This window comes from Panthera uncia, chromosome E1 (genome assembly GCF_023721935.1).
Source record: "Panthera uncia isolate 11264 chromosome E1, Puncia_PCG_1.0, whole genome shotgun sequence".
NCBI classification, from domain to species: Eukaryota; Metazoa; Chordata; class Mammalia; order Carnivora; family Felidae; genus Panthera; species Panthera uncia.
The window spans coordinates 45,166,515-45,179,133 of record NC_064814.1 but is presented as its reverse complement, the minus strand read 5'-3'; the positions used below and the strand labels follow the sequence as shown (position 1 = coordinate 45,179,133).

At 53.6% G+C, this 12,619-nt stretch overlaps 1 protein-coding gene across 1 annotated transcript; it reads left to right on the top strand.

The window, feature by feature from the left end:
• The first annotated feature begins 1,219 nt into the window (after positions 1–1,219).
• CCDC92B (coiled-coil domain containing 92B) lies at positions 1,220–12,604 on the top strand. The gene is made up of 3 exons (XM_049636791.1): positions 1,220–1,472; positions 6,098–6,145; positions 8,711–12,604. Exons 1-3 carry the CDS (start codon positions 1,289–1,291, stop codon positions 9,301–9,303), a joined length of 825 nt encoding a protein of 274 aa, XP_049492748.1. The 5' UTR covers positions 1,220–1,288; the 3' UTR covers positions 9,304–12,604.
• Positions 12,605–12,619: the final 15 nt, after the last annotated feature.

Below are 12,619 nucleotides of genomic sequence, written 5' to 3'. Positions count from 1 at the left end.
GGATCTGGAGTCTGGCACGTTTTAGCTGGGTCCTCTGCTCGAAGCCTCAAAAGGCTGAAATTAAGGCTGGCTGCATTCTCATCTGAAGGCTCAACTAGGGAAAAAACTTGGTAGGGATGCCTGGGTGGCTCAGTTGGTTAAGCGTCCAACTTCAGCTTAGGTCATGATGTCACAGTTTAAAAGTTCGAGCCCTGCATCAGGCTCTGTGCCGACAGCTCAGAGCCTGGAGCCTACTTTGGATTCTGTGTCTCCCTCTCTCTCTGCCCCTCCCCTGCTTGTGCTCTGTCTCTCTCTCTCAAAAAATGAATAAACACTTTTTTTAAATCTATAAAAAATAAATAAAATAAAAAATTTTAATGTTCATTTATTTTGAGAGAGAGAGAGAGAGAAAGAGCATATGTGTGAGTGGGGCAGGGGCAGAGAGAGGGAGAGGGAGAATCCCAAGCAGGCTCCATGCTCAGCACAGAGCCCAACAGAGGGGCTCGATCTCATGACCTCAGCTGATATCAAGAGTCTGGTGCTTAACCAGCTGAGGCACCCAGGTGCCCCAGATTTTGTTTTTAAATAATCTCCACACCCAGTGCGGAGCTGGAACACACAACTCTGAGATTAAGGGTCACATGCCCTACCCACTGAGTTAGCCGGCGCCCCATCCAACTCCTCTTTTAAAAAAGGACTCTGCCACTTGCCTTCAGCCCATAGAGTTCATCTTAGTATAATACACATCAGATCTTCCTCCTCTGTGACCTGGAAGAGCCCAGGGCCCTGGGTTAAGTTTAAGTCAGAAAAATGGATTTGAACTGGGAGAGGGTGTGCTCTAACCATTATGCTGGTCTACCAGCTGGTGGGTGAGCTGGGATGCTGGCGGGATGGGTTTTTCCACTCCACAACTCCCTCATTTTAGCCATGAGAAAACAAAGAGCCCAGAGAGGGAGAGGGCTTGCCCAGAGTCACACACCTGGTTAAGAAGCAGGCTAGAACCTGCCTCTGTCTCTCTTTATTGACTTTGTTGCTCCATTCGTGTTCTTCCCTGAGAAACAGAAAGGCTAAAGTTACATGCAGGCAGGGGAGTGAAGCCATTTCTGTTCCTGGTTCCCTGAAGACCTCTGGTTCTTCATCTATTAAATGGGAATAATCATGCTCCCCTGATGACACATGCATGAAGCTTTGGTGAGTAAAGGGGGGAGAGAGCTACGGCGGTAGAATTGTCTACCTGGTGGCAACAGGAGCCCAGACTGCAGGACATTATGAGGGATCTGAGGGGGGGCAGGGCAGATGGCCCCACAAGATGTGGGCTTACCTTCTCGTCTTTCCCCCAGGTGGGGCCCAGGCCTGGGTTGCCATGGATACCGTGTCCCTGGAGCATCAGATCCAGAGTGTGCAACGCCACATCAGCTTCCTGAAAAAGGAGCAGATGGCCCTGCTTCGAGACCTGCACCTGGAGATCCTGAGGCTGCAGAAACGCTGCTCAGGTGAGGCCGGAGGGATGGTGGGCAGTGGGGGCCATCAGCAGTCATCACCATCAGCAGTCTCTGATGGAGTGCCCCCCATGAGCCTCCCTAAACCTCACAACAGACCTGCCAGGTGAGGGTCACACCCCTTTTTCTCATGAGGAAACTTGTCTTGGGGAGATGAGACACGAGTTTTAGAGCAAAGGGCTCTGGTTCAGTAGCAGAAGAAAACCTGGGAGCCATTCTTAGGGATTCCTGTCCTTTGCCACCAAGTGTTCATCAAGCACTTCCCAAACCTTGCAAGCCCTCAAGCTAGTTGGGGAGATACACACACAGGATAGTTGGGGGCGGGGGGGGGGGTAACATTTAGACTTACAGAAAATGAAGAGGCCCGGGGCGCCTGGGTGCCTCAGTCAGTTGAGCTCCCAACTCTTGGTTTCGGCTCAGGTCATGATCTCACGGTTCATGGGTTCAAGCTCCGTGCCGGGCTCCGCACTGCTAGCACGGAGCCTGCTTGGGATCCTCTCTCTCTCCCTCTTTCTCTCTCTCTGCCCCTCCCCCGTGCTTGCTCTCACACTCTCTCGCTCTCTCTCTCTCAAAATAAATAAAATTAAAAATTAAAAAAAAGAAAAGAAAATGAAGAGGGCCAATGAGAGGTCATGGGTAGGATCATGTTCAGCCTAAGGTGTGGGTGATAAAGGAGACCAGGCACCCCAGGCTGCCCAGAGGAGGGAGCATTTCCACTCCCTGAGGCTGAGATGTAGACCTGCTGAGACACTACGGGGGAATGAGGGTGGAGAAAGCATTCCAAATGAAGCAAATAGCATGGCAAAGTCCAGAAGGTAGGATATCAAAAGCTCGGGGAAAGTTCTATTTGACTGGATAAAGCTGTGCTTAAGGCTGGTGAGAAATACAGCTGGAGCCAGATGACAGAAGACCTTGACAAGCATCAGGACAGCTAAGAAGTTTGGCCTGTCCTCCTGGGTAGTGGGGAGCCCCTGAAGGTTTCTGAGTAGCATCATGCTCTTTAAAAAACTCAGCAGTTGTATGAATTGGAGGGGGAGGGAGGCAGGGATACCAGTGATGAGGCTGATGCAGTGGTCGAGGGGAGAGATGAAAGGGGCAGAAAGGGGAAGACCAGTGGGAGACAGGATGAAGGGAAGGACTTGACAACCAACTGGATTTGTAAACAAGACAGAAGGAGGTACCAATAATGAAGCCAAATGCCAGCCCTGACCTCTGCTCTTGGACTTCAGGCTTCAGCTGCCCGGCCCTCTCAGAGGCTGGGCTCTGGCCCAAGTGCTCATCCAGGCTGAGTCCCCAAGTACAGGTGTTAGAGGCAATGACTCATGGAATGGGTCACCTGAAACAGCCCAACCTCTTTCTTATACAACTAGATAAACTGAGACCCAAAGAGAGAGAGAGGGAGAGAGAGCACGCACACCACACAATATGTCAGTGACACAGCCAAGATTAGACCCCAGAGCTGCAGACTCCCAGCTGTGCCTGCCTCTTGCAGCTTTCTGCATACTCTCTCCCCAAGATGCTCAGATTTCTACCTCCCTCCCAGCCTCTGCTCATGGGAGGCTCCCCATTCTCCAGAGGGAAACTCAGTGACCTGCCTGGCTTCTCACTCTGGCTTCAGAGACTGGTCGTCCTGACTCTCGGCCCCCACGCTGTCCTTGGCTCCATATACAGATTCAGCTGCTACATTCCTAGGCCAGGCTCCCTGCAATCTCCCCAGAAGCCTGGATGGCATCAGGAGCCAGTCCATGGGTCAGAGATGGCCCATGCAGACTCACTCCTACCTGATGCCACTTTCTCATTGCAATAACAACATTAAAGGAAAATCAAGATGAGTGGACCCTAAGACCCTATAGCTCTTGCCCTGATTTCTTTTTGCTTTACCCGAATTCTGAAGACCTGGGTCCTTCCACTCAGGACACAGACCAGGATCCCAAAAAAGTGTAATAGGCAGGAACACCCCCCACCACCCTCCTCAGCCTGCTATGGGACTGCAGCCTCTCAGTTATTGATTCAGGAGATAAAAATAACACTGGGTTGGCCTGAAGCAGCCACTGCTGGGGCTGAAATACCTGAATAAGGCCCTTCTTCCAATGGGTGGAAGAAAGAGGAGAAAGGAACAGAAAAAAGTAAATTTTTTTCAAGGGGATTAAACAGGGACTTAGATGGATGCCTGGTTGGCTCAGTCAGTAGAGCATACGACTCTTAATCTTAGGGTCATGAGTTCAAGCCCCATATTGAGCATGGAACCTAGTTTTAAAAATAAAACAAATTAAGGGGCGCCTGGGTGTCTCAGTTGGTTAAGTGTGCAACTTTGGCTCAGGTCATTATCTCACAGTTTGTGAGTTTAGGCCCTGTGTCGGGCTCTGTGCTGACAGCTCACAGCCTGGAGCCTGCTTCAGATTCTGTCTCTCCCTCGCTCTCTGCCCCTCCCCCACTCATGCTTTGTCTCTCTCTCTCTCTCTCAAAAATAAGTAAACATTAAAAAAACTTTTTTAATAAAAAAATAAATTTATACATATACACTTATATACATATATGTATATATATGTATGTGTGTATATATATACACATATATGTATGTATATATGTACATGCATATACATATGTAAACAGGGAGGGTGCCTGGGTAGCTCAGTCAGTTAAGTGTCTGACTCTTGATTTTGGTTCAGATCATGATCTTATGGTTTGTGAGATCAGGCTCTGAGCTGATAGCATGGAGCCTGCTTGGGATTCTCTCTCCCTCTCTCTCTGTGCCCCTCCCCTGCTCATGATCATACTCACTCTCTAAATAAATAATAAATAAACTTTAAAAAATACAAAAATAAACAAGGACGCAGAGGCTGGGAAGCGGATGGGAGAAGGGATGAGCTAGTATAGGAACCAAGTGGGCAGGGCTTCAGAAAGAGCCTGCCAAAAAGGGATGGCACTCAAAATGAAGGGGTTCTAAGAGGTGGGTGGGCATATTCTGGTTGGTGGGGCAGCCTGGATGATAACAAGATCTGTCCCATGTATTCAGCACTGACTCAGCCCTGGGTTGGGCCCTCTGTTTATTTCTCTAATTTAATCCTAGCAATAGCCCTTTGAGAGGCAGGTGCAATTTTGTCCCCATTTCACAGATGAGAAAACTGAAGCCCAGAGAGGTGCTGTCACTGGCCCAAGGTCACACAGGGTATCTGGCCTCACTGCATGCCCTTCTAAAGGGAAGATGGGCAGGGAGATTTGATGGATGGGGGAGTGGAGCCCAACTAGGATTCTATCTCCCCTCCCCCAACTTCCTGGTTAAGAGTGAAACCAGCCCCACAGGGAGTTAGTGGCAGAGCCAAAATCCCTTGAGCTACTCCAGGGCCTTGCAGGAGGGGCCAAATTGGCTCCAGGAAGCCCTGGAGGGTGGAGGCATCAGGGTCCTCCCTGGGGCTCCAGGAAGGAGGTTCAGACTCAGGTCACAGCAAAAAGCCCTAGCAACAGTTGGCCTCCCAAGGGAAGAGCCAGGTGAGGGCCCCACAAGACTAGACTGTGTAGGTGCTGTGGGCATTGATGCCAGAGATGTGCTACCTTATCCCACTCCCAAGTTCACACTTCCTTTAGGCATCTGACTGCACCCCTGCAGGAACACACACGTGCTCCAGGACAGGTGGTTTCTGTCACCAGTTGCTGCTGGGCTCCATCCTGCCCTTTTCCCAGCTTTTGAGCCTTGGTGGAGTCCAGGGCGCTGGGGTGGGGCTGAAAAAATGATCAAACTCAGCTGACTGAGGAGCAGAACATTCTGGGCTGTGAGGAATGGGGACTGGGCAGACAGGGATGTTCCCCCCCGCCCCCGTGGTGGCTGGGCTGCCAGTGAGAGCCCAGGAGGAAACCTCTCCTACACCTCCTACACCGTTCCCTTAGCGGACTGACCCCGCCCCCTCAGCATAAGCCAAGTGCCATTCAGGACTTCCGTCACCAGGTGGCGCTGTCCCCCTTGAAGCCCCTCTTCTTACCCTGTGGAATATGGCGGAAAACAGCGCTGAAAAACGAGCTGGACTGATGTTCAGAAAATAACACAGGCACGACAGTACTGGCTGTGAAAATAGTGAAACGCATGTGCCCTGTTGGTAAATAGCCACTGTCCTGAGTCCCCCTCCAGTGCCTGCAAGCAGCCCAGACACTTCGCACGTGCACCAACTAAACACTAAAGGGGCTGTGCCCTGCACAGCAGGGGTCTTCCAGAATGGCTCTGATTTGTCCTCATGTTAGATATTTTATGTTACCTCTGGGAAGGAGCTAGTACTCCCCCCCAGGCCCAAAAGCAAGCCAGGCTCCTCAGTCCCACAGGGATGAGCTAACCTCCAAACGCAGGCCACTGCACTTGCACTGGAAAGATCTCTGGGCTTAGAATCAGGCCAATCAGGCTCAGGCTGTGCCTTGCACCTGTCTTCACTTCTTCCCCTCACTGGACTGCAGTAAAATAGGTAAGGGAGATGGTTTAGATGGTTTCTAAGGATGCTAATATTGTCACTTTTACTGAGCTGTGATTCCCTGATCTCTCTCTCTCTCTCTCTCTCTCTCTCTCTCTCTCTCACACACACACACACACACACACACACACACACACCACTACCTTTTATTTTCTTTCCCCCCAGAACTGACTCGTGACCTGGAGATGAGAGAGGCCCAATCTCACCAGCAAGGTAAGAGAAGGATGACTGGTGGGGAAATAGCATGGGGGCCCAACAGGTTACCTTTTCCCCACCACTTGGTAGGACCCAAGCCTTCTCTGTCCCCAGTCCAGACTGGGGGACTGCCACTCCTCAGCTTCTTCAGCAGAGTGAAGGATGTCAGCCCCACTTACCTACTCATCTGGGTGACATTGTGCAGTGAACAACCTGTACCACCATACCTTGTATCCATGTCTCTGTTCAAAGTAGGAAAATGAAGGCAGGAAGGAGATGGTATCTTGGAAGTCCACCTGATCAACCTCATTCCTTTCTGTGACCCACCTCCCTAATCCTTCCCATCCTTGCATAATTGATCTCTACAGTCAGTGTCCACACCCTCCAAGATGCTGAATGCTGAGATGCAACACAATGGCAATGGAGCCCATGGCTTCAAGGAACATTGTCTAGATGAGGAGAAAAAAGAAACACGTCAGCAAATCCTTCATTTTCCAAAAGCGTGACTTCTTGCCATTGTAGCAATTCCACTAAAATATCTGTTTACAGATTATTACTTCACCCATAAAATGGAGGTGGGGGGGGGGGGAGATGGCGTTCAATGGAGATGAAGTTTCAGTTTTGCAAAACTCACAACAATGCGAGTTTACTTTACACTACTGAGCTGTACATTTAAAAATGGTTAAGGAGGTAAACTTTATGTTGTCTTTTTGCTACAATTGAAACTTTTTTTTTTTTTAAGGGAGGGGTTCCATCGTTGAGATCTTAATCACCAAAGTTATATGATCTCTGAGAACTGGGACTGGATGTTATCCATCATCTCCAAGTGCAAGACCCGGAGAGGGACTGAGTGAATGCTTAACTTAAAATGAATCACTATGTAGTCTTTCTTAGCAGAGAGGAAGTTAGCTGGGAATGGACCCCCTGCCATACTGATGTGCTGCTCACAGATGAAGAGCACCTGGGTGGCTCAGTTGGTTGAATGTTGAGCATCCACCTCTTGATTTTGGCTCAGGCCACGATCCCAGGGTTGTAGGACCGAGCCCCATGTTGGGCACCGCAGTAAGCATGGAACCTACTTGAGATTCTCTCTCTCCCTGTGCCCCTCTCCCTTTTGGGCACTCTCTGTCTAAAAAAAAAAAAAAAAAAGGCTACATACAAGACCAAGACTTAGGTATGGAGAAGGGTGGAAATTTTAAGTAAAATACTGAAAACCCTACAAATCCTTCCCGTATTTGTTCATAAAGTTCTAAACATTTATAGACTTGAACGAATTCTACCTACTTCTTTAAGTGGCAACACGGGCAACCTCTTCATGCTTGAGTGCTTGGAGGAAGGAGGCATACATCCCAAACACCAGTTCTGTGACAACAGCAACCTTCACCCCACCTCTGAAAGGGTTTCCTTCCTCTGAAAGGCTTTCTGGGGTCATCTGAGCTCAAGGAACTGCCCAGCATCCTGGTTTTTGTCCTCTCTCAGGGGGGTGGACAGCTCCCTTTCTTTGTCCTCCTACCATTTGGCTGGTTTTCATATCCTTTCCTGAGTCACCTTTTTGGCTACCTTTTGTCACCTTTCAGCCATCTATGTCTCTACAATCGCTCACATGTGTTAATCCCAGGATATGTTGCCGGCTGAAATGGAAAGAATTAGGATCCAGGAGGCAGGGGTCCTCAACTCTGGGGGCACATTAGAATCACCTGGGAACATTGAAGAAGTACCAGTTCCCAGGTCCAATCCCAGAGATCCTGATTCAATTGGTCTTTGTTAGGGCCCAGGAAACTATGTTTTAAAGCTCTCTGGGTTGTTCCAATATATATACAGTGTTGAAACCCAGCGCCTTGGGCAAAGGCAAACAATAAAGAAGTAACACAAAAGAAATTACAAAATGTAACAAATGCCCTATGAAAGAAACAGCAAGGTTGAGGGCACACTAATTGCCCTTTCTCACCCACATTCCCAGGTCCCAAGTCTTTCAGTCCCTCACTTTTGCATGTCTCTCCTACCTCCTACCGCGGATGGGGCTTTTGTACAAGTTGTTCCTCTCTGCACAGCACCCTTCTGTCTCCTCTTCACTGCTTAACTCCAGCTCATTCTTCCAACTCATCCTAGCCTAAGTGGTTCTTCTGCTGAAAAGCATGAAGGTCACAGTATCCAGTTAGTTGTGGCATTGGCACATGTCACTGATGCAACCTCACATGCATTTGTGATTATGCACTATACCTCTCCCACTATGCTTTCTGTAAGCTTCATGAGGAATGTTTTATTATCCACCATATCCCCAGTGCCTAGCACAATGCATATAGTAAGGGCTCAACAAATATTTGTGGGTGTGCATGAATACTGGTCGGGGAGGTTTTTGCATTTCAGCTGAGACCTGAAGAATTAGAGGAGAGACCAGGCGGTAGGATAGGTGCCAGGGCCCCGAGGAAGCGAAAGGCCTGTGTAGCCGACGAGTAGGAGTGAGGGAGAGCGCGGCCGGACGGGTGGTCGGGGAGGTGCCGGGCTCTGTAACGTGGCTCGGCGAGCTGTGCAGGGTCGGCCAGGCGGAGACCGTCACCTCTCCTCTCCATCTCCCTTCTCCAGAGGCGGCGTCCCGGGAGCTGGAGAGCAAGTGCCGCGCACTGGAGTCGCAGCTGGCGGCGCGGGCGGCCGCCAACGCCGAGCTTCGGCGGGAGGTGGCGCAGCGCGAGGCGCTGGTGTCTGCGCTGCGCTGCAGCCTGCGCACGGAGGAGCGCCGCTTCCTGGAGGAGCTGCGGCGCCGCAGCCACCGCGCCACGGTGCTGGGCACCGAGCTGCAGAAGCACACCGAGGCGGCCGCCTACCTCTCCTGCCAGCTGCACGCGGCGCGCCAGAGACTGCAGACTCCGCGCCCGGGCCCCGCCGCCGCCGCCGCCACCGAGCCCCGGCCCCGCCGGCGCGCACAGCGGGCCCGCCGGCCGCCCGCCGCCGAGGCCGCCGCCAAGGGCCCGGGCCGGGACTGGGCCGCCTGGGACCGCGCGGCCCGCGCCCTGGACGACATCGACCCCATGCCCGATCCCGCGCTCTTCCTCTACGCCCGGAGGCCCCCGCGGCCTAGCGGCCGTAGCCCGCGCCAGCCGCCTCCCCAGGAGCCCCCGGACCGAGCCGGCCCGCCGGCCGCGCGCAGCCCGCCCAGCGCGCCCGGGGAGCCGGAATAGGCGCGGGGCTGCGGGGTGGGGAGTGGGGAAGGCCGGCCCGGCCTCCGGCTAGGGACGCAGCTCGGGCCGCGCACGCACGTCCCGGGGGCCGCGGGAGCCGGCGCTCCTCCTGGGAGCGGACGGAGGCGGCCCCAGCTCCCCTACCCCGCCCAACCGCCCCCGCCTTTTGTATTGTCCTCCCCCGAGGGAGCTCCTCCGCGGGGCTGCGAGAGTGCACCTTTTTTGTGGAGAGGGCTTGGTGTACGGATGCTGATCAGTTCTCCACCCTGTTGCAGGGAGGGGAGGGGGCGGAGGTCACGCCCTGCCCCGGGAAAGCTGACAATCGTTGGACCGGAGGGGGAAGGCTGGGCTGGCCTACAAAAGGAACGCAGTGGCACTTAGCACCCCTAGGCCTCCCAGCTCCCCCCTCGGGCCTCCCCCAGCCCCGCACGGCTGCCCTGCCCGCCAAGCCTTCCTTCGAGGGGAGGCTCGAGCTAGGGGCTAGCGGCTGGACCTTTTTCCTCTGATGCCGCTTCTCCTACCCCTACCCTGCTGATAGGTCCTTACCGGTGAGCACCCAACACTTTAGAGGCATTTCCTGCCAGAGCCCCTGGTAGGGAAATTGTGACGTGATGGAAGTTTGAACTTCTGGAAGGTAGCACCCATAGACCCTTGGAGAGGAGTACAGAACGGGTTTGGTGACAGAACCTGGTCTAGAGCTGTCTCCAGTTCAGTCCTTTCCCAGGATGCTCATCTAATATTTAGACCCCGGAGCTGCGCTAGGGAAGCGAGGGGGACACTCCTGAGTCCCGTACGGACATACGTACGGCTGTGGAAGGGCACAAAAGGCCGTCCCCTTCCGGATGCAGCTGGGAACCTGAAGGCTGCCTTGGGAGCTTTCCTAGTCCTGTTTATTGGTGCTAATTTTGCCCAGCTGCACCCAGAGCCGGGAAGAAGGGCCGGGTTCTTGGAAGTGGACGTAGTTGAGAGAGGTTTGAGTTTGCTGGGGTGGGGCGAAGGTAGGAGCACAGGTTAGTCCCCAGGCTGGTCCCCTCTAGGGATGCCCCCGATCCTACCAGAACTGACAGTGGCCGGGTGCATCTGTCTAGGATAGCCAGTGGTGAAATGGCAAATGAGACACCCCACATCCTAACTACTTGCCCCCAGCTCCCCTCTCCTGACCAAAGGCAGGAAATGCAGTTCTGGTCTGGCCCCCACCCCAAGCCCAACCCCTAGAAAGACAAACCCCTAGAGCCCCTTCCCCCATGCCATGCCTCCTCTGATGGTCCTAAGTGCCTGTGAGGTCTTCCAGGGGCTGCTGAGGGAGGGTGGGGGCAGGGAGAAGCCCTTACCTCTGTCACAAGTAGCGCGTCCTGGCAGATCCTGTCCTGAGGCTGAGCATTCTGTGTGTCACCCAGGATCTGGGAGTTGAGCAGAGCCAGTCTCCAGGGGTGGTGAACCCTTCTTCCATCATCGTCCCTGTGATGAACAGGGGGAACCCCCAATCCTGTCCTCTTTCACTATGTTGGAGGGAGCGGGAAATCCCCAAGAATCAAAACCAGTGAGCACACTCTGGGCCCCCACAAATATGCTGTCCTTTCCCAGCTGATTGCACTCAGGACTGCTGAGACCACTGCACAATAACTGGGCCTCATCTGGGCATCCAGCCCCTGGAATGCAGATGCCCAAGGTGTGGATGCCCTTAGGACAGACAGGACAGACAGTGCTCTCTCTCACTCAGTCTCCGTGGGGCCACAATGTTGGCCTGGAGTCCTTGCTCTGCCCTGGCCTCTTACCCTTCTCTCCTGCCCCGTGGTTGTGCCTCTGCCCTCCGTGTCCCCCCTCAAGTGTGTGTGACTCACTGTACCCCTGGTCCCATTGCCTCCCTTTCAGAGGTGCCTGTGTGAGGAGGCCTCTCTCCTCTCTTGGCTGCACTCTCCTGAAGGGACCCAAAGGACTGTGGGAAGGAGGGAAAGGGTGTCTTTCTAGAGCAACCCACCTAGATCCTGAGCTTCCACAATCACACTTTTGGGGTAAACAGGGTGACTTTGTTATGTTGATTCTTCTACAGAGATGGTGAAGTACTTTATCCACCCCCTCCCCCCAACCCTGCCCACCTACTAAAAGCCATAGCTATGCCTGCCTGGCTTCCCCCAGCTCTATAGCAATAGCCCTTCCCCTTCCCTCCTGGGTACCCAGGGTGTCTAGCCAGGGGGCCTCCACCACACCCCTCCCCCAGGGAGCCTCCGGCAGCTTGTCTGCCTCTCCCCAAGTAACCCCATCAGCACCTCCAAACTCCTGTCCCTCTTCTAGCAACCAGAGATAATGACAATTATTTGTGGGGTGCTTGGAGATCCCCCAGATGAAAGGTTCTGAGTGCTGGCTGACTTGCTGACTCTCACCTGAGGTGTTGAGGGTCTGGGAAAGGAAATAAGCCAACCCTCCTCCTCCACTTAGCAAGCTGGGGGGAGGGGCTGAGGGCTGAGGCAGATGGAGGGTTCCAATTTTAACCAATTCCTCTTCCCCATTCTTCTAGAAATAACGGACTGAGGACTTCCCTCTCTCCACCTGCCCCACATGCAGCAGAATGGGACTGGGAGTCAGTAGCCTGCCCTTGGCCTAGGAGCCCCAAATTCTTTAGCCTCCAGCTCTCTCCCTCTCCTAGCCTGGGGGACCCACACTGCCAAAGGAAAGACCACTTCCCATGAGCCCCTGGAATGTGTGGGTGACTAGAAGGGAAAGGATCATGTCTCCTCCCCGCTCCACTCTTCTCTGCAGCACCATGAGTCCCCATTGGGGAGGGGCATGCTGACAAGAACACTCAGGGCCCCCCCCCCCGCCCCCGCCTCGAGGTGGAGTTCCAGCCACACACCAAGTATGGATAGACCCAGGAAGGAGAGCTGCAAGTGGGGACCCCTCCCTGTTCTGGAAGCCAGCCAGGGACAAGTGGCCAATGCAGCATGAGACTCTATACCCCTGCCCCCCATATCCCACCCACAGTGGCCTGCAGATTGGGGGACCACTCCAGGGCTGAAATGGGGTAGCCCTTCCCCAAGCCAGCAGCAGAGTAGAGGTCTCCCCATGGAGAAGAGGGAGGCCAGGAGGGTGTGGAACAGCATCTCCTTAGTGCAAAGAGCTGGGGATCTCTAAGCACCCTCTCCCTGAGGTGCCAGCCTTGAATAGGGACATGCAGGGCTTCCACACCACCTGGCAGGAGCCCCATTGGTGGGGCAGAGGGATCCTGCTCCAAATTCTCTGTTGGCTGCGCTTTTTAATCCAATGCTTTTCAGAGTGTATTCACTCACCTACAGAAATAGAGCCCTGTGCTTTAGGGGTG